The sequence below is a fragment of the Chroicocephalus ridibundus genome, chromosome 8 (assembly GCF_963924245.1).
Source record: "Chroicocephalus ridibundus chromosome 8, bChrRid1.1, whole genome shotgun sequence".
Classification (NCBI taxonomy): domain Eukaryota; kingdom Metazoa; phylum Chordata; class Aves; order Charadriiformes; family Laridae; genus Chroicocephalus; species Chroicocephalus ridibundus.
This window is the reverse complement of record NC_086291.1, coordinates 16,949,112-16,971,196: the sequence shown is the minus strand read 5'-3', so window position 1 is coordinate 16,971,196 and position 22,085 is coordinate 16,949,112. Positions and strand designations below refer to the sequence as shown.

General features: G+C 37.5%; 1 protein-coding gene across 1 annotated transcript in view; it reads left to right on the top strand.

Moving 5' to 3' along the window:
- The window catches only part of COL24A1 (collagen type XXIV alpha 1 chain), a 149,560-nt gene that overhangs the window by 68,405 nt on the left and 59,070 nt on the right, over positions 1–22,085 (top strand). The window contains exons 20-24 of the mRNA XM_063344940.1: positions 2,715–2,768; positions 7,190–7,243; positions 8,619–8,663; positions 14,063–14,116; positions 15,180–15,224. Of these exons, the coding sequence (XP_063201010.1) occupies positions 2,715–2,768; positions 7,190–7,243; positions 8,619–8,663; positions 14,063–14,116; positions 15,180–15,224 (252 nt within the window). The remainder of the gene's footprint in view (positions 1–2,714; positions 2,769–7,189; positions 7,244–8,618; positions 8,664–14,062; positions 14,117–15,179; positions 15,225–22,085) is intronic.

Below are 22,085 nucleotides of genomic sequence, written 5' to 3'. Positions count from 1 at the left end.
AAGTCCTTTGTGGTTCATTCATTTTCTGGAATTGTCTTAAGTGCCTATCTGTGTCCTGGATTATAACAGTTATCTCATGGATTATTAATGTGAGAACATCTTGGAAATAGTATTCTAATACTGCCATAGCATCTGCATTTTCTCTGTGATAGTGCTTGAGAAGAAAAGACTAAATCCAGCTTTACAGCAAAGACAAAATGATGACTTTTTTAAACTCTTAGATGCATCGCTCATGTTGATGCTGTCAGGCCAGTGGCCCTCTCGCAACTGAAGACTTTGCCTGACATGGAAAGGTTTCCTAATGTTTAGTGTCCGAATGTTCTAACTGTGATAGTGCTTGTCAACACTTACATCTCATAGTTCTTACTGAATTCCTTCTAGAAGTATTTATGGGAATAAATAAATAGATGTATTCTCTTAAACAAGTATAAGAATCTGTCTAAATAGACATTTTTCTTGACAGATTCTTTTCTGGAATTTTTATTGGCATGAGGGAAATCGTCTCTGTGTTAGCATTTAGCACTGTTCACACATTAGAAATTTGAAGATTTACAGATACACAAAACAACTCACCCCTTGCCAACTATTTAATGTCTGTGAATAAATACATTTAAAATTAAGAAAGGATGAGTTAGCAGCTTCCAAAGAATTGACCTAACTCTTCAGCGTATTTCAGTACATAAATGTGATCAGGATTTTTAAAAAACTCCTTTTATGAACTGTATAGAAATCTAGGCTGATAAAAGTGAGTACTTGTATTGGTCTGGGCGCCGTGGTCACATGTGACTAATATGCTATGTGCCACCTAGAGGCATGTTGGAGCTGTTGCACAGCTCTACTAGTGGTTACTGCTTTATAGCAAAATTACCACTGTGATGTTTTGTGAAATGCTGTGTCTTAGGGTTGTTCCACTTGTTCTGAAAATCCAGATCAGTTCCTTTTTACTCTTTAGTCGTTTTCTTTAGTACTCATTAGTATTCAAGTGCTAAAACTTATTTTTTTTAATAAATCATAATTCCGTTTCATATTTTATTTTATACTTTTTTTTAATTTAACATATAAACACACCTAAAAATATTTGCATCCCATCTAAGTCTCTCTGCATCCTGTTAAGAACAGGTTATAGAAAATAAACAGAAGAAAGCCCTACAAATAAGAACAGTGATGCCCTAAATCCTTTTTAAATTTTACTATAAAGTGGTAGTTGAAGGTGAAATATTTTCCTTTAAGCTTCTTGCTTTACCATGATTTCTCTTTACCTTTCTGGTAAGTTTTTTGTGATTAATGTCAGTAAATATGAATAATTATTATAAATGGTTATTACCTGTATTTGAGGCTCAGCTGTTCTGGAAGAATAGAGTATGGTTAACTATTATCCACTTAGTGAGTCTTTTTTTTTTTTTTTTTTTTTTTAATAGCTCTTTGCTGCTTAGAGAACCTAAAAAGTGACTCTTGGAGCTTTATGATGACATGTGTTAGCCTGCATTAGTATGGAAGGGTGTCAGAGAGAATTTCATGCTGGAAGTTCCTTATGAGATATTCTTTAAATTGTTCTGAATGTGCATGATGCTTTCATTTCCATTATTAGAAAAGTGTGCATGCAAAGATTGATATTTATAATTTTTAATCTGCAATGATTTTCTGTTAAGGAAGAAGGAAACTTGTTTTTCCTAGTGTTAGGCAATGGATGTGCAGAGATGTAGTAATAAATAGTTTACTAGAGGAAGAACTTTTCAGTGGCAGTCTTTCTATTTTCAGATAGGCAAGATTTAATGAAATTTTAAAGTTTATAAAAATAAAATCAAATACTGTCTTGGCAGGTGGCTGAGTGAGCCCTGTGTTAACTAAAAAACTGATTACCAATGCTTTACTTTATTCTACAAATATAAAGATTATGTTTCTTCACTGGGTGTTTATGAAATTTAACTCACTAGTGTATTGCATAAGGATTAGCTGCATCATTTTTGTTTCCTTTAAACACATTCATTCCTTATAAAGCAATATAGTTGTAGCACTAGATTCCTCTGACATAGAACCATCCTCATGGTGTCCCGCTCAGTGCCTACTGGCCAGATGGTTTGGGGTGATAATTTTAGTTGATTCATTTCTTTTGCATATCCATTTTTTCTTTACCAACATCTGGACATATACCACACACTATTTCACAAAGGCTTATTCTGAACAATGCTACATGCTGGTGACCTTCAGTTACTGCCAACCAGACCTGGATTAGCACCTGCTGATTTGGAGGCAAAAGGCTTTCTACCCTTTTCTTAATCTTGCAGTGATCTCGTCCTTAAAGTGCAGCCAAGGATTAATGGGCTTCAGCTGCTCTCTAAACTTTTTTAAAAAATAGTTGAATTCAGGAGTACAGGACCTGGTTGTGGCTGCTTTGTGGGGGTTTTTTTTGTACATGAAGACCAATCCAATGGTTTAATTTCAAACATTGCTTAGTGGATAAAAAGTCTTATGCTAAGAGAAATGAAATCCATACTGACATCTGCTAAATTGAGTTTAATAAAAGCTGCCTAAAATCTGTCACTTATCCAAGTCATTTCAAGGAAACTTAATGGATTTTGACATTTTGGGGATGGTAGAACAAATTTATTTCTTGTTTCTGTGATTCAGGTTTGTTAAATGAATGAACAGAATCAAAGCAAGCACATTGGAAAGATTCCTACTCTACAAATCATTTGTATGTATGATTTCTTTAGGGTTTTCCAGGAGATATTGGTGTACCTGGATTAAATGGCCCTGAAGGTCCTAAGGTAAGACTATATGGAAACCTATTCATAATAACAATAAACAGTAAAAATCTCTGAGGAGAAGCTCTTAGAGATGGACGCTGGCATTATGCGAAGATAATCTTACTGTCAAAATACAGATACTTTGCCTCAGGTATTTATAGGAGGAAATTAATCTAATATTTAATGCTGTGTATGCAGTTATGAGGGTAATTACTGTGTTAGATGGAAGCATGTAATGGCAAGTTAAGTGCAAGGAAATTTGGAGAAAATGCTATGTAGCTAGAAAGTAGCATATATTTCACCTATATTTAAAGAAAATGTATGCCAAATGCATGCAGATCTCTATAATCTCACCTGAGTAATACAGATTTTTTAAAAACAAATTTTGAAAGAAATAGTAGCTAACAATATGAAAAAAATGGGTAAAATTCACATACCAGATCGAATAATGGATAAAATAATAGATATAATAACAGCAATGGATAAAATTTATCAACCAAAAAAGGGCTGTGCCAGATTAATTTAGCTTCTCTTCTGTAGTAGACTAATATTTTAGACCAAGCTTAGGCAATAATTCACATGTATAGTGTTTTCAATGAGCTTTGGATAAAAGCACGTATGGGAAAATTGTGTTTAAAATGGAATAGGTAGAGACTAGTACAAAAAGTGCAGGTGGGTCAGAAATTAACCCAGAGGAAGATGATTGAATAATATCTGAAGATTGACTACTTGTTGAAAGGCAAGTACTGATTAAGTTCCTCACTCATCAGCCTTGGGAGTATTTTTACATTGTATTTTCACTGATAAATAGGTACAAGTATGACAAAATGAAATTTGTATATGAAACATCTTTAGATTATCTTTATACTAATTCATAACACTTCTGTTACTTCAGACTGATGCATGCAAGGCCTAAAACAGTAAATCCTACTGCAAACTTAGAGCTTCACTCCTGGCAAGAAGCAAAGACACTGGCCAGATGTCTCTGAAATAAAAGCACAATAAGGCGGTTATAAATTAAGTGAAATTCTAGAACGCATGAGGCAAGATGTCTTGTTAATGCCACTGAACAAAGCATGAGAAGACTTTATCTAAGTAGTACACACAGTTCTGGGCATTTGTATTCCAGAAGGGCTCAATCAAGTGTGACTAGATACAGAAAAGGATACTTGAATGACTGTATTCTGAGATGCAGTTTATTTATCTTACCAAGATGAAGGGCCTTTTTGAGCTTTGTAAGTAAACCAGAGGGCAGAAATGGGTGAGGCAAAAGAACTGTGCAAGACCAACAATATCATTGGTCCAAAGAGAAAATACGCAAGTTGTCAATGAATAAACAGAGATGGAAATTACAAGATTTCCCATCAACAGAGTTGTGAAATTCGTGGCAGACTACTCAAGAAAACATAGGACGGGGAGCAGTAAATAGTTAAAAGATATAGTCTTTTTTGTACCTGGAATATTGTAACAATCTCGCCATGCCGAAGTTAATCCTTCTTGAGAACATCTCAAATAATCCATTTGCCAAAGCCATAGCTAATCTTCTATGCATCTCCTATCTTTCAACTGTGTCACAAGCCTTGTCCCAAAATAGCTGAGACATGAATTTACTAGGAAGGCTGAGAACTCGTTATCTGATGCGGCCAATTGGGGAGAAGTTAAAATACATTTCCAGAGACAGGTGTGGACTTCTTTAGTCCTGATTGATTACTTTGCTAACTTGTTTGTATATTTGTATGTTAGCAGCTTTATATGAATGAGTTTTATCTGACCATTGCAGTGGAACTTGCTCCTGTGTTTCTGAATTATGAGAGCACTAAAAAACCTTTTGATGCAAGACTGTGTCTAGGGTCTAGGGGAAATAGGAGAAGAGAAATACAACAGTTCTTGAACTGTGGATCAGATTTAATCCTCCAAGATAATACATGAATGATGTAACTGAGATGTAATCCCTGCTGCCCAGTTCCTTTGCTAAGTGAGATCATAATATTCCACATTATATCCAAAATGTTAGATGTTTTTGTTAGAATTGGGTTGATGTTTAATACATACATTACTGATCTATTGCCTTTTCACAGATTACAGGAAAAAAAGTTCTAAAAGGTACCCTACAAAGTTCAAGACTCTGTGTTCCTTTGATAAAGAAATTGCATAGCTGAACAAAATTCAATGCTCTCCGGCACATTTGGTCTTAGAGACGAAAGGCTCAGACAGCCTGCTCTAATCAGGGATAATTCATGGCTTACATTTGAGAAGGAAGATTACCAAACTGGAAAAATTCTTACACTGCTCCTAGTACCAAGGGAGAAAGGCTGTATAACACTGGAAATGTTTGGCTTTCGGGATTCCCAGCTGTCTTGTGTTGACTGCAGTTTTAAAAAATTCCCTCCAGCTTTTATTTTTGGAAAACTGTTCCCACTGTCCTGCTCTTTTCCTTATGTTTTTGTTTATGCTTCCTCAGAATACCCATTTTAAAAGCCAAGAAAGCAGGGTAAGCTTTATTTTTTAGCAGTTGGCATGGGAGAAATTCAGCCTCTTGGTGGAAAGTTTAAGATCTGAGTGTGATCAGCCATCTCTAAATACCAGTAGAAGTCATGGATTGTCAATTTTCCCTAAATTAGTGCAGTAATCAGTAAATCCGACCTCTCTAAAATAATGTTCAAAGGATTCATTATGTAATTTGGTCTAAAGCACATTACTCAGCTTGGAAACAATATTTTAGAAGGTGTTTGATCTTGATCCACCACTTATTATTAAAAAAAAAAAAAAGGCACACTTAAAAAAAGGAAATAAGAATGTTTTTAAGAAGTTCTGAAATAATTTAGTTTCTTTCCTGTGTTATTCTTGCAAGTATTTATGCTCTGCAACTGAGAAAATGGAGAAGAAAAGATGGTCAGAATATGCTGACTACAATTGTAGTTTTTTCAGCAGTGTGTGTTGTACCATGGAAGTAGTTGAGAACTTACTTCCTCTAGTCATTTATGTTTGTTTGGATAACACATTTAATAGAAGTGGCTGTTAGTTTCACCACTTCTGGAAGGGATGGTCAACTGGTAAGTTATATATATGAAATACAGGATACCCCCATTTGCTGACTCCCACAGTTTTTTCCAGACACTTTGGTACATGTCTAATGAGTACCTTCATTTTCTGTTTGTTGCCTGAAACCTCAAAAGGGAGATGTCTTCATATTCATTTCACAGTCTGGGACTTTTTTCCGGATCCAGTTAAGTGCAGTGGAAGGGTGTGTACAGTAGCAGTGTTGCTCACATTTCCACCGTGCAATTACATTGGACTGAAACCATATCTCCTAATGTGCGTTGCTATTAGAATAAAACAATGGTTCTGTCAATGAAAAATGTTTGTGACTAACTACACAAGAATATTACTTATGTAGTGCTACTAGAAACCCCCCTGTCACTTTTATGGTGGTATCTCAAAGAGCAGTCCACCCCAGCCTTCCCCAGACTGATGGGCTCTTTGATGAAACTCAGTACCTTGAGGTGGCCTGTTCCATTTTCTGTTCCATTTTACTTTGTGTGCTAAGTAAACTGTTACTGGACCAGTGCCTGCACCTTCTGTCTAGACTTCAGCTTCATTAGTAAGCAATTAATAAGGCTTACACTTGGAACCTTCCCACCATTTCTTTCTTCGGAAGTTAATCGTATCTCTCCTAAAGGGCAGTTTCTCTGTTCTCGTTGCTTTATCTGATGTTGTTAAGCTTAGCTTTCCCAGAACATTAATAATATGTTTACACAGATTTTTATTTTTTTTTTTGTCCTATGCCAGGTCAAGTGCTTTTCCCAATTACTACCATTGTAATTGGGATGACCGAGATTTTTGACACACTGCTAGCTGTGAAGTCATTTTAGCAAAGTTTTTAAAATGTTGGTGTGAGCAGTCATGAAAGCTCAGAGTTGGCAGAGTAGAAGGTGCTTTATCTCTGTGAAGCTGATTATAATCCTGAAGAAAAGTAAGGGCTGAAAATCACAAGTCATTTTGGACGAGCTAGTAGTTTAAATTCACTTTGTAGCTCATTTCCATTGCAATGTTGTCATTACATGTTACGCTAAAGACCAATCAAAGAGAACATTGGTTCTGCTTTAATTTAATATGATGGTGTGCTTTACGTCTTCAAAAAAGAGAAATTGTTCTTCTCTGAGCTCCAATATTTTCTTATGTACTTTTCAAAAAGACAAAAGAAAAAAGCTTCAGAAAAATCTACGTAGTAGAAGTTTGTAAGATATTCAGTTTTCCAGCAGATATTAAAATTCTGCTGCATCTTCTCCTGGCTTCCTAAGGGAAATCCTAAGAACAATGGTAAGAAATGAGGTCTGCTTCCTCAGTTTTGCATTTCTGTCCTGGTTTATAAGAGGAGAGAAAGCAGACCAACGTGATTGTTAGCTGATATAAATTCTCACTGTGTGTGTTTGGATGTTTAGGGACTTCTGGGTGATCGAGGGCCTCCAGGGCCACAAGGCCCCAAAGGAGTTGAGGTAAGACGGAAAAATTATCCGGTCAAGATTTTATGTTTAAAAGAAAAAGTTGTGAGGGGTAAGATGGTTAGACAACAATGGTTAGGTGTTTGTGGTGGTGTCATGCAGATTTTCAAGTTTCTTTTGAATTTTGGCTGATGTTGCAAAGAGGTTTTAGCAGCCTTATGGGCCTGTGCATCCATTATGTGGTTTATTTTAGCTATTTCAGTGGAATCTCAGATAATGTGTTTCCAGAGTCAGATGTGGCTCTTTTAGTTAAAATGAGGATATGGGGGTGTGTGACGTGTAGGGGGGTTGGTATGGAGATAGAAACCACAGATAATTTAATGAGAGTATCCTAGATACACTTAAGTAAACAGACCCCTATTAACTGAAGGGGGAGGAAGGTAGCTTTTCGCCTTATAAATTTATTGAGTGTTCTTAATTAATCATCATAAAAATAAAATCTCATGTCTCTTAGGCTAAAAGTAATTACCACTAGAAATACTTTAATTGGTGATTGTGGGGATAGACCTCTAGACTTCTAAGTAGCTTAATTATGGGCTTCCGTAACAGATATTGAGTTAGTAAAAGTTAACACTGGCAAAATGTTCTGTTTAGTTAGAAGCCAGGAAGCTGCAGATAGGATTTCTTAATTCCTCTGTTTCCTATCACTTGTAATTGAAAAGTTTGTGTACCAATTCCTCCAAAACCTGGAGAAAATTTCCATATTGAGGAGGATCAATGAACCATAAAATGATCACAGCATGATATCCTGCCACGGCATTCTTACAAATCCGTGCTTTAATATCAGTGTGTAATGAGTGAACCCTGAGTAGTTAACACAGTGCACTGCACAGCACAGGCACAGTGTCCCATTTCTTCACTTAAACACCTGACAAGCCTGACCCCCAGCCTCCCTCCATCCTTGAGAAAAGACAAGGATAAACACTGGCAAAATGGCTTGGCAAATTTAGTGATTGTGCCATAGCAACATGGAAGAGAAAAGCAGGAATGTTCCTACTGCTTTTATAGTCATGAAGTGTCAAATGTTGCTAGAAGAGAGTAACTGCAGGGCAGAAAAAGAGGTTGACCGGTCATTGCTGAGACTCTTCGTGCTCAAAACTGTGAAAATATTGCTATAATGGTAGGTACAGCAACAGTTTCACAGCCTTTCTGGCTGCATCTAGTGGCTACATAGGGCATGGCTTTCTGGCTAATGAATTTGTCTGAAATCAAATCATTCTCTCTTATAGTGTTTCTATTAGACTTGGACTCATACAAACACATATGAAGCAAATTTAAGATTATATAATAAATGCAAAGTTATCTGCAGATTTTCTTTTTTAAAGTTAGACTTGGCATCAAGATTATTGAAGTCCTGATTTCTTTTTAGGGAGAAGCAGGACCAGTTGGACCCATTGGAGGAGTCGGCCCAAGAGTAAGTATAAGTAATTTTGTTAGGGCAGACTATTTTTCAGCAGAATTACTGCATTAAAAGGTAAATTTACTGTGAGAAGATGACTGTGTTAAAATGGCATCTCCTGAATAAATATGTCTCTTCCCTGAGCACATGCTCAAAGCAGCGCTGGGAGGAGAAATGGTTTTCCATATGAAGAATTTGAAAGGAAAACGCAGCCATGGTGCACAAAATATATCAAAATACTGAAATTGGGGAATAACTTACTGTGAGACTTGGCTCACAGGGAGAAATATGAAGGACTGATGCTTTAAGAAATCATTTTCAAAGTGATCTGGTAACTGTAACTGAAAACAGTAAAGCTGCAATGTCACAATGTTGTTTGTGCTGACGTTTTAAAAGATAAAAATTTAAAACTAACAACTAATTTTGTTGGTTATAAAAATATAGTAGTGTCTAAGAGTATTTTAGTGGACTTGGAGCTTATTTTTAGAAAAGTTCTCAGCTAAAAATGAATACGAGCCTGCATTAGGGACTACTGGAGTGTTGCTAAGTTTACTGAATGCAATATGATCTGACTTTACTTGATTTGCTTATGTGTGGTAATCACTGGCTTGGTCATTTTGGATGACTTCCCAGTTCTTGCATGACCTTGGGAAAGTCTTTCCCATTGTTTCCCGATTCTAGAGTTGATATATTCCTATGTCATTTTTCCTGTTTGTTAGATAGTCAAAGCTGGGAATTTGCTTTCTGTTAGAAATAATGTTAAAGTGCTGATTTGCCACATGGATTAGGTGCTAAAAAAAACCCAAACAAACAAAACAAAAGTCAAAACCCCCCTCTTTTATTTTCAGCTGAGGAAAACATGCAAAACATCGAACAGAATTTCAAAACACTTTGTGACTCAGTTCAATATTCAGTTTAATCTGCCTAAGCTTCTGCCAAGAGCCTCATGGAAATTTTTATTTTGGCTGCATCATACTTTGAGTCTCCTCATTGGGCAGGGTTTCATGGCTGGACAGCATCTCCAATGTTGTGCTGTGGCAATCGGAAAAGAAGATGCTGCAGCGGGTGACTCATGGGCAATGAGAGACCTACCTTCACATTCTCTGCGTCACTGGGCATGCAGAGGCCACCATCGGCTGGAGTCAAAGTGACCCAAGAGGAAAAATTTCCGTGTAACCTAGCAAACTGAAATATTTTTAATCTATTTTGGGTCAGTTTGACCTAAATTATTTTGGTTTTGATTTCTCTCAATGGGAAGTGTGCACACCATTGGCATGTCTTATGGCTCCCTGGTTTCTCTCTCTCACAACAAGCTGTTGAGAGAGGAATGTGTGTATCTGAGGTGGGCCCCAGTGTTGCTGTCTCCAGAGAATTTTTAGTAGCTTGCTGGCTAACATCCCTTCCTCAAATGAGAGGTAGGGGAAATGGGAATTTTGCTTGATGGGGAGCCCTGCCTGTTTTTTCCCCTTATCCCGGGGCCCATCTGCTCTTGCCTGGATTCTACGGCTTCTGTTGGATACAGCTGTTTCACAGCTCCAGGCCAACTTGTTCGCACTGCTCCCATCTCTGCTTGTCCCTGCTTTTTCACTCCCTCTTGTAATACAGGCTGTGTGATTACATTGGAGAGAGAGAGAGAGAGTCCAGATCATGAAGCTGTTAAATCTGATCTAGTTTAGCAGGACTGAGTCAGTAAGCTGCTGAACACATTTGTCCTTTTAAATTACGCTTGCTTGATTGCAATTTCACATTCATTTGATTTACATAGGCTTTGTTTCCATTTTCCGTGAAAGGAGTTTAAAAAAAAATAAATGCTACATCTGAAAGTAAATGCTATGAAAACTGCATTGTCATTGTACTAATCAAATAGCCATGGGGGCAGGGGAGTTCTCTGAGAGGAGACCTGAAGAAGTGGTCTGGCCATGCGTGGCCCCAAGGCACCATCAGCTGTCACTATGCTTTTGACTGACTGATGTGTCTCTAACTTGTTTTTTGCAGCCTCCAGAGTTGGGGATTCTTCTCCTTGGCAATCTGCTTCAGTCCTTTGCCTGTTTTACAGATTGTTTTTCTAATGTCTAACCATTCTATCTTGAAAGTGTTGCCTGTGTCTTTCTTACTACAACCTTGCTTCCAGTCCTACAGACCTTATCAGTAGGCGTGGTTAATAGATTAGTCTTCTTTCTAGCCACAGTTATCCTGACTTTCTTAGGGTTTGTCTAAACTAGATAAAGTATCTTTGTAAGTGATATATTGTAAACCTTTGATTATTCTTATGAAACTGTTACAGTTTTCTCTTGGACAGTAATGGAACAGGTTTCTAGTGCTTCTGGAATTCTTCATCTCCTCTACTGTGTAGTTTTCAGGTGAAAGTGTTCATCCCCCAGTTCAGGTTGTGGCATGCGCCAAGCAGGCAGACATAAATTTTCACCTCATTTTTCTCCTCCCCACCCCCTGCCCCTTGTTTCTAACATTTGCTTTAAAAAACATGCATGAGACCAAAACCCCTGGGACTCACCTGACCAATGCTGCCAGCAAAATAGATCATCCTCTACTGGAACAGGACGTGAATGTGAACCTGCGCTCTGGTTCTCAGGTCTCAGCTTGGAAAAGAATTCCCATATGTCTAAAACAACTGGAGCCAAAACTGAGGATGCTTCCCCGCTTACTCAGGATATATCTCAGGTTCCATGGAGCTCATTCTGTTTGAATTTAGGAAGATTTTTTTGATATGAATCTGATGATACAATTTGATTTTTCATTCATTCCTTTCCAAACCTTCCCACACGTTCTATTTCAAAGTCAAATACTTACATTCTCTTAAATTAATCCTTCTAAACAAAAAAAAAAAATATTATTTTTAGTATTTGATTTTGTCCTGTGAAAATACAGTAGATGCCACACTAAAGTGACTGTGTTTATTCAGTTTCCACACGTTTAACTCCCTTTCTCAAAGGCTGTCCAAATATTAACACTGTAACTGTCAGTGTGGCTCAGCTCAGTCGCTGCAGGCATTGGTGCATTTTGTTATACTTGGTTTTTGTATCTTCATTGCTGGAGCAGAAAATGCCTTTAAAAGGGGGGAGATTGTTTTAAACCAGAATGTAAAAAGGAATTGTTGTGAATTGATTCCATTCTGAGATACATGCATAAAACAAAAGCTGGTATTTATATAGTCATAAAGTGACCAGTTCCTCCTGAAGGTGGAGGAAAGAGCTCTCGAAGCTTTTCACTCCCCCAGTGCGGTATTTTCTGAAGGTGGCATATGTCTTCCTGTGGGCTGGACACCTGTGAGGAGCTTGTGGAGGGATGGGAATAGAGTGATAGTGAGAGATACTTATATTTATATTAAAATATACACACCTGTACCCACCCATTGTGAGGGGAAAGGAAGCACAGGTGGTTGCGGTTTCCTGAAAGGGAAGGGCAGAACTTTCAGCTAATATTTTAGGAAACAGACATTTCCTTTGGGATTACCCTGCCCTGGAAGAGTAGTTTTCTCAGGGGTTTGCAAGCAGAAAAGCAGCCATCCCTAATTTAACCTTCTGTCAGTGGCTTTTCCTCCATGTGTAATTTACAGTTGTATTTCATTTCTCTTTAAAGCCAAATCTCTGTTTCAAATTGCTTTACCAGTGAAATCCACTTGTTCCATTTTCTGATCAACTTGCATCTGTTGTGAGTCCTTCGCAGCTGGGGTACTACAGCCAAGAAACCTTTACAATCTGTAACTCCAATTCAATTCTGATAGGACTAAAATTATCAAGGTAGTTAATAGTGGCCACTAGTTTTCTTTCAATGAATTTTGCTTAAAACATTTTTACATTACAGTCTTGCTCCCTAGAAAGACCTTAAGGTTCTTTGCAGCACAGTAATTAAACAGCATGTAGTAATCTGTAGAAACCCATCACTTGTTCTTTGCTAAGCCTTGTGGAAAGACATGACTTTCTTTGTCTGGGTCTCTCAGAACTTCACTTCATGGTCGTTCCTCCCTGCATTCCTGGCTGTGCCATGTTTTAATCCATTGGCAAAAAAAAACCCAGAAATCTGTTCCTAAAGCAGTGTTATTTGTTTGAACTTGCAGGGCAAAATTAAATCACCAACCAGGCAGAGAGAGAATGAAAGAGATAAAAAGGGATTAATATGAGAAGTCGTGGAACCTACTAAGACAATATAATTTTAAGCCATATAGAGAATTTCTCAGATGCCCAGAAACTAACACACACATTGTGCTCAGAAAGACAGGCACAGAGCAGCCAGAGCAAAAGAGCCAAGTGGAAAAATCCCATCTTTTTTGAGGAAACCTGTTTGTTATCTGTTGCTTTAGTTGCACTTGTCTCAGGACCGCCTATGTGGAAAGGAAAGCTCTCATTGCCTGTGGTGGCAATTATTCAGTCTGCTGAAACCTATAATTTCCTTTTAGCAGAAATCCCATCTTTTTGATACTGAATCATTAAAATGTTAAATTAATTTTCTTTGTCCAGTTGTCAGGCTTCAGTGGTCTCATTAGCAACTTGCCCAAGAGCCAGATCCAGACCATTGGACCTTTACTTTTGGTTTCTGCCTCAGAGCAGATGGGGAAAGTTTGTCTAGGCAGGGCTATGCCGTTCAGATAACCAAATGGTTTAGGCCATGTTTTATGTTGTAGAGGAAATAAAGTATACCTGAAGGGAAAATGACCTTCTAAAAGTTGAGGCATAATTACGTTATAAACATCTAATTGAAAATTCAGGAGAAAAGCATTCTGGTTTGTATGCCTTTGTGGATCTGTGTGAGCGACAACAGAGGGATTAATTTTATAAAATGCTTCAAAGATCTCGTCGCTTCATGGCCTCCTGCCCTGATTGATGTTGCTGTCTTTCTTCCAGGTAACAATATTAACAGACTATCACAGCAACAATATCTATCGGCCGCAAAATGCTGGCGGAGAGAGATGAGGCTGAAAATAATCAATTCGATGAACAAAGAGGAGAGGATATTTGAGCTGATTTTTGTCTGGTTGAAGAATGACAGTTATGACACCAGACCTTGAAGTCTAAACATCAAATACTGTTAGTGTGAATCCCTGTTCTGCTGGAATTAGCCAGGAGAGAACATGAACTTGCCTTTTCTTTGTCTCTTTAATATTTTTTTTAAAGTGAAATTGAGATGTATTTGATTCTTGGATTGTGAGTGGTTTTCCTCAGTGTTAACTACTGTAAGAGTTAATACAGATTCTGTTTGCTGTGCTATTATTTGCTGTAATAGTCAACAGTGTATTTTCAGAAATTAATTTATAAATACACTTGCTTCAAATGTTGGTACTAAATATTACTAAACTGTACATTTTTGAGTGCATGTATTTTGATAAATACAGAAATTGGGATGAAATTATCTTTTAAAAATAAAATATTTACAATATTTTATTCTAATCATTACTTTAGGGAAAGCCAGGACAGAAAGGTTATGTAGGTGATCCTGGACCAGAAGGTTTAAAGGTAAGTGATGGTTTTATGTATGAAATAAAATGTGTTTGGAGTATCAACTATGTACAATTATACACTGCTATATACAGTGGCATGTCAGTGAAAGGATATGAGTACAGATGCTTCCATATAATGTAAATGTGTATCATACTGGTGATTCTGATTTCTTGCAAGATCCCATTTTGGAAAAGAAGGAAATGATGCAGCTGTAGGAGACAGGGATGTGTGAGCAAAGACACCACCTGCTAAAATGAGATCTATGTGTTTGAGGATGTGAGAGTGGCTGGGCCTGGGGGTAATAAAGGACCCAGGGCAGTTCCTGTAATGATAGGATTTCAGGGGTGGGAGGAGGGATGAGATGAAGTGCTGCAGTTTGAAAGAGGAGTTTATGGCAGCAAAATTTCTCAGTGCAGAGTTGCAATCTGAATAAACAGTACCCAAATCACTGTTCATCAGGGCACTGAGATTATAGTCATAGCCAGATAATTAATAGAGTATATACATCCAAATTCCAATTGTAAAATACATAGCAAAATGTTCCAGAGTTACTTAACGTGATTTGTAGTGCTATTAAGGAGAACAGAATTAATTAATCTAATGCTTAATGCCAGCTTTTGGGGAAAGAGGGAGAAGTTTGTTAAAATGTCATTCAAATGTCAATTTTCCTAATATTTTATAATAAAATTAAAGTTATCAATAGTGTGCACAGGTAACACTTACTTCTGAAGCAGTTGTGAAATAATGAAAGTAATTTGCTGAAAGGAAGATTTAAATAAAAACTAAATCATTAATTTATAGTATTTGCTGACTTAATATTTAGTGAGTCGTTAATACATAGTTTTCATTTTTGCCGGCAAGTCCTAAGTACATTAGGGCATCTTTTTACAAAATCAAAATTTGCCACTGACAAAATTAAATTTTTGCTGGTTGCATAATTTTAAGTTTAAAAGTTTTAATTGGCAGATGTAATTTAGAAAATAAAGAGGCTTTTAGGAAAACAGAGGACTTTAATATACACACATGAAAGAAATTACTTTTCTAATTAACTACATCATCTGTTTTCTACATTTAACAGGGAGAACAAGGAGACCAAGGAAACCTTGGAAAAACTGGTGAAGCAGTAAGCTTGAATTCTCTTTCTGCATTTATTTTTAATTCTATGTTTATTTGAGAATGGATGAGTAATTTGTTGCAGTAACTTTCTGATGAAGTTTGCCTTTCTTTGAAGCTGTAGTATGTTGGCTCGTGGTCTTTCAGAATTGTACTATTTAAAGAAATTCCCCATTTTAAGAATTTTCCAGAGTTAATTCTGCTTTTTTCCTAATAGGTTGAGTGAACATTACAGGTAGTTGTAGAGACCTTCCAAAGCACGTTCGAGCAAGTGAACAACTGATCCTTTTCCAGTTAAATCATTTGAGAGGCTACGTTTAGCCTGAGATGTATTTTGCAGACTCGGTCTGTCTACCTTCCATAAAATCACAGAGCTCAAGGTGACCTTGAGGTGACACGTAGTCCATCCTCTGCTGCCTAGGCAGGATCAGTTATCTCCTGACAAGTATTTGGCTAACCAGTAATTTAAAAGCTCCAAGAATGAAGGCTCCATGACCTGCAGGCAGCCCAGGTCTTCTGTATTTTTATTTTTAAAAAGTTCTTCCAATTGTGTAACCTGACTCTGTTCTGCTGGAAACAGCGTTTTACAAATGATGGCTGTTATTGTGTGCCTCCTTTATTCTTTCTTTTCAGGCTAAACAGTCCCAATTTACTTAGGCTTTCATGTTTTCTAGATAATTTAAGTCACATTCTTACTCTCCTGTAAGCTGTTTCTAATTCATCTAAACATCTATGACTCCAGCTTACTGCTCAAACTATTCAGACTGCTGAGAGAAAGGAAAAATTACTTCTTACAAGCCATATTCTTGCATATGTGTGCCCATTTTTGCCATAAGTGTGTTGTTACTTGGTTTGTGATCCACAGTCTCCAATCCTTCTTTTTAAAAGTCGTCATCTTTCCCAGTTCGTCCATTGTGGGTGCTTTTTTAGTTTATAATTATCACTTAAACACACCGTCTTGCAATTCTCTGCTTAATTTAATCCCCTGCCCTTTTGTATTTTTAACTTTTGACTGGGAATTGTGAGCGGGTGTGAGCTTGTTGACCCACGCTTGAGTTACCCAGATGTTGCATAGAACATGAATAAATTGGTTTTGTTTCTTGAGTTAAGGTACACCAAGGAGAGATGCCATAAACTGGTTCGGGCTCAGTGCTGAAATACTCATGTAAACTCTGCTCAACTTGGGGAGCTCACTCTGACTGCTGTCTATTTTCTGCAAAATACCAAGTAGATGTACCCCAGACAGCTCATCAAATGGTTGGTTACTGCTGAAATTTTCTGACCTCCTTGTAAGTCAAATTCAGCTCCTCTATGCACTCTGAAGACTCTGTGCTCCAGGGAAGGGGACTGTGAAGCTGGACTCTCAGTCAGTTAAAAGGAACCGATAATGCCATATAATGCCATAAGATCCACTTAAAACTCAGCCAACGTATCTCTAAATGTAGCGGGCATACTTAACATCAGTTTGATCCGTAGCTTTGTTCAGCAGTTTATACATAGCAAAATCTTCATTTTGTTAGGTTGTAATCAGAGCTGTATAGCAATAGTTTCCTTTCCTTTCCTATTTGGAAAATCTGGGGTTTTTCATATTGCTGAATGATTAGCGCAAACGTGGATGAGTACTGGAGAATGAGGATGTCATGGTAGAGGAGAATGGGTGAGACATCCTAACACTATGTTGCTTTTAGGGAGAGATGCAGAAATGACTCTGTACTGGACAGTAATACAATCTCCTGTTCATCTGTCCATACAACCAACATTTCTCTGCCAACATTAGACTTGCCTTTTTTTTTTTTCTTTTCAACATATGAATTCTGTTTTTCAGCCTGTAACATGTTAGGGAAAATTGATAGCATTTATTCTATTGTACAGTGCCACATGCACCAAAATCCTCAATAAAAGACAAAGCTAAGCTCAATCTTAAACGACTACATTAATAACAGTGCATAAAACAGTCCCAGAAGCTATTTACTTAACCTTAAGTTTCTGTATTTGTCATGGGCTTTGTTTTGCGCCTCAGCAAACTTGAATTCAGTGCACACATTTTCTGCAGCTCGGATATTTTGTATGAACATAGTATCATTCACTGCTAAATGAGCTCCATTCTAATACAAATATAATATTCAGTAGCTCAAATATATAATCAATGATTATATGTTGTAGTGATGATTAATAAAATAATGATACTAACTACCTAGCAGTAGTCAGGGACAGTCTGCAAGAATAAAATAACAAAAATATTCTTTGTGCCAAAAGAGGATATGTTGCAGCCCTGTTACAGTGTTATAAAGAAAGATAATTATGGCCTGTAATTAATTACCACTTCCAACGCTTACTGTTTGGAGAATTTTCATATGATACGGTTTGACATGAGATACCTGAGAACTGAAGTGGTTTATAAGTTATTGATAAATACTCTTTATTTTTACTTGAGGGTTATAGAATGTCTTCTGCTTTATGTACATGCAGTTTAATGAAATGAGCTTCATATGCCCTTGATTGGTTTATATTACCTTTTCATTATCTGGCAGCAGAGGACTAATGCCCATTACATGATCTTTAGAGGGATAATATTTATTATCTTGTGGTTAAGCCAATGGTAAAACATCAAGAGTGGGAGACAGCCTTTCAAACACACTCAGCAGGACTCACAGGAAGACCTTTCAAAATCCCTTCCCTTCACTTTATTCATCACTGTGATCTGTAACAGTTAACCTTTTTCTAAGGAAATTGAAAGCACTATAAGGAAGAGCATGGTTTTTCTCATATGTGGAAAATGGTTTTCCAGATGTGAGTCCTGATGCAAAATACTCACTTCTGTACACTTTGGATGCTCTTTTTACTTCCAGCTTCTCACCAGCTTCTGTTTGTAACAAGCACTTTTTCTTTTCCTTGGTGTGCAGAGAGAATATGAACCTCTTAACTCACAGATAAATCCACTCCCTTCCATTCAATATTGTCTCTGGTGGCATACACGATGACTCCAGGACAACTCTGGAATTAAACACGCCACAGACACACACAAAAAAATTTGAAAAAGAAAAGCCAAAAGTACAAGAGCAAAGTACAAATGCTACTAGCTTCTCTGACTTTGAAACGGAGCCCAAAAGCAGGTATGGAGTAAGGCATCAGTCCTTATTGATGCCTTGTGAAGTTTGTGTTACCAGATGCTTGGTGACACCAAATACAAAGAGGATTTGTACAAGTAGCACTAAACAATATGCAATTACTGTACAATTTATTTAATAGAAAAGGCAAAGGGGAAAAGAAATTATTAAAAAATTGTCTAATACTAAAAAAATGTCTAATAAAATTCTGTGTGCATGGTTTCTTCCTTCTGCACCATCCCTCCTCTTTTGGCTTATCTGTTGTTTGTTGTTTATTCATGATCTTTGTTGACTGAGTTTTTCAAATTACAGAATATGATGCATACTTTTAAGTCCACAGTTGAAATACGTGATACTATTTTTCTAGCAATGGAGAATCCATCATGGTATTCCAGTTCTCCAAAATAAAATTAGTGCATTTCCTGAACAAGCTGTCAAAAGAAGCAATTTTGCAATAATAAATCCTGTAAATGTTGAATTCATAGCAAATTATGACATGAAGCACATGTGCGTGTCTGCTATTGATAGCAAAGGGTTGCACCAATATTTTTCTTCTGTTTCTTCCCATTTTCTTACTTTTCCTGGTATCATCTATCTTCTGTCTTTGACGAATACATCTGTCACTGCTGCCTGAGGTGCCAAAATAGTTACTGCTTTTCTGTAGCGGCTTTTCCAGGTCAAGTACTGCTTAATATCTGCTTAGAAAAGTACAGATGGCAACTGTGCAAAAGCAGGGAAGTTTCAACACCCATAATGTTTGGTTATTCAGTCTAGTAAGGTGGGATAGGTGCTGAAATGCAGCTTTGTCAATAGAAACCATATTGTCCAGCATTTCTGAGGTCACATTAAGCTGCTGACTCTTCAGGCCACGTTTCTGCCGAAGTATTTCTGGATGCTTGTCCAGTGTGGAAGCTGAGTAGACTAAATATATGAAGTGCTCGTAAGTTTAAAATGACACACACTTTAATACTAGATCATGAATGTGGCTAAGATCAAACTTTAGACACTATTTGTTAACCAAGTCCTATAGTAAAAACTGTTTCTCTGGCTACAGTTATACACCGCGTTTAAAGGGGAATGGGGTGTTGCTTGGCTCAGCAGAGCCCAAAGCTGCAGTAGGACCCCACCGCTCTCCTTTGCTGCAAGATACTCAGTTAACTGCAGGACCATCAGGTCCAATTGAAGAGGGATTGGTGATAAGGTAGTGAGAAGTAAGGGACAGCAGGCAGAGAAAATTTACACTGCTGATGAGACAAAAGTCATGCCAAAGGAAACAACCACTTCAGCTACTGAGAAAATTGCCCTTACATCTAGGGGAGGAAAATCTCTCTTTGCTGACATGTGCAACAGGATTTGGTATGCTTAGATCAGATGCTACCCAGTGATTGATAACAAATATTTGAAACCAGCTCCAAGCATCTCATACAAATAACCTGTCTGTGTTAAAATATTGGGATGATTTAAGAAAATGGTTCATTGCTCAACTTTTATGGCACAAAATTGAACTCATCTCAACTTAAAACAGTTGCTTGTCAGGATTGTGTTACTGTTTGGTAATGCTAGTGTTTACCCAGAAGGGGCCACACTGAATAAGTGCAAGTTAATTCCAATTTCTCCTTGCCAGGTCTATTACAGAAATTCAGCCCTTGGCCCATACACTTTTGGATTAGAAATCACTCACAATTATACACATATTGAGAGAGAGTACAAGGGTAGACTGTCAGCTGCAGCATGTACAACTGGTATCAAAAGGACAAACTAAAATAAGCAGAGTTCATGAACACAAATCCTGAAAAAATAATCTTCAAAGACCCGGAAAAGTTACGTGTCAGCAAGTTTGCCCAGTTGCAAATAGTTTTTGAAACAGCGAAGAGAAACCAAGCTGAAATGAGAATTGTTCCTCCTTCTCCCTCTGTGCCCCAACCTCCCCACCCCCCCCAAAAAAAAAAGGCTAAAAAGAATTGAAAGTTACTGTCCAGCAAAGAAAAAATAAAATTAAAAAAAAGTGATATTTAGGCTGTCAATGGCAGCTCCACAGCAGGCTGAAAATGGTCAGCCAATGAGAGTATGTGGGAAGGCAAGAAAACGCAGCAGTCAGGCCATGTGCCTAGGAGTTGAGTTGTGTTTGAGAAGAATTTCCATAAAGCAATTACCACATCTCCTGCAGAGATAAAAATTAGATGGATTAGGCACCAGGGATGCTTAATTCATGGAGAATGGAATTGCAGTTCTTTGTGATTTAAGAAAAGATTAAATGGGCTTTAACTGATGTTTTCAGGATGCTCAATAGAAGGAGTTCTTTGAACTATTAAGAAAAGTCTGGGCTTTGGGGATATGCAAACAAGAATTGTAAGCCATAGGCCAAGAGTAAAGTCAATTGAGGAAAACCTTTTTTTTTTTTCCCAAGACTGGTAAATGCATGGGCATTGCCAAAAGCTTCAGAAGAAGGAACTAGTTCAGCTGCTTTCAGAAACCTATTGGATACAGATTAATGTAAGTTCTATGAAGATTACCGTGAATGGTAATAATGATACTTCTGTGTCTATCTTGTGCTGCTTCTTTTTATCCTAGATGAACTGATACAGTATCATCGCTGCTAGGTCTTTCTCTCAGGAAGAGTGGGGAAATGGGTTACGATATCTGAAGGTTAGCTTTTTCGAGCTGTTGCTCATTTTTCTTGAAGGACATTTTGCTAGTAGTACTCTTCATCAGCTAGTTTCAGCTGCCATGCTGCCCCACAGAACACCCACAGCCCCACACCCTTCGTGGTTTTGCAAGTTAGGACTAACACCTTAAATAAGTCAACAGTACATGTACCATTGAGAACCGCCAAAGAGGATAATCTGTTCCATGTGAGATTTGTTACCCAAGAAAAAAACCACAACACCAGTTAGATACATAAATGTAAATAACTTTTATCCCAATTCAGCTTAGCCAAGATATGACTCTCTGGTGTAATATCTACCTTCAGAAGAATTATTTTTTTTCCTTTGCTCACATTACAAAAAGCTACCAATGTGAACTTTACAATCAAAACCCAGAACTTCTATAAATGACACTATTCTGATTGTCACTTGAAAAGTGAAAATACTTCAGATTTGGATAGAGTTTGTGTCACCCAATTCACTTCATTTCATCTTCAAGCTGCTTAGGGCAAGTAGACTGTGTAAAATGCAGGATTCTTCCCAGCCAGTGAACCGTGTCCTGGCTACCACTATAGTACTGACCTCAGGCTGCCTTTTTCTCTTGGTCATTTAAAAGATTCACATACAAATGGAACCCTTGCAGATCTAGTAGAACATCCAAAAAGTGTAGCCATCCTCAACTCTTTCCCTGGCCAAGAGAGGGTTTTAGCCTTTCCAGGGAGTCAGATGCTATCTGTGTGGTGGTTATTTGGCTTGTGGGCTATTGTTTTCCCACCACCCAATCTATAGCTTTATATGCACACTTATTTGCATGCCCGAGTGGTTTTGCAGCACTAAAATATGTGAAAAATGTTTAAGGCTATTTTGGCAATAATCAAGGATAAGTTTTTCCGGCATGCGTTAAACTTATTCAGTAATAGTGTAGGTATCAGCACACATCCAGTCATTTCACTGTTTGTCTCTTTTACTGTCTGTCTGAATTTAACTGATGTATTTCATGTACTCTGGTGGTTTGGGAAGAAAAATATAGAGAAATAGTATCCGCACATGGCATCTGCAGTTTAGCTTCCAAGATTTTGTCATTTGGGCACATCCTGCTGTCTCTTTGTAAGCTAGCCT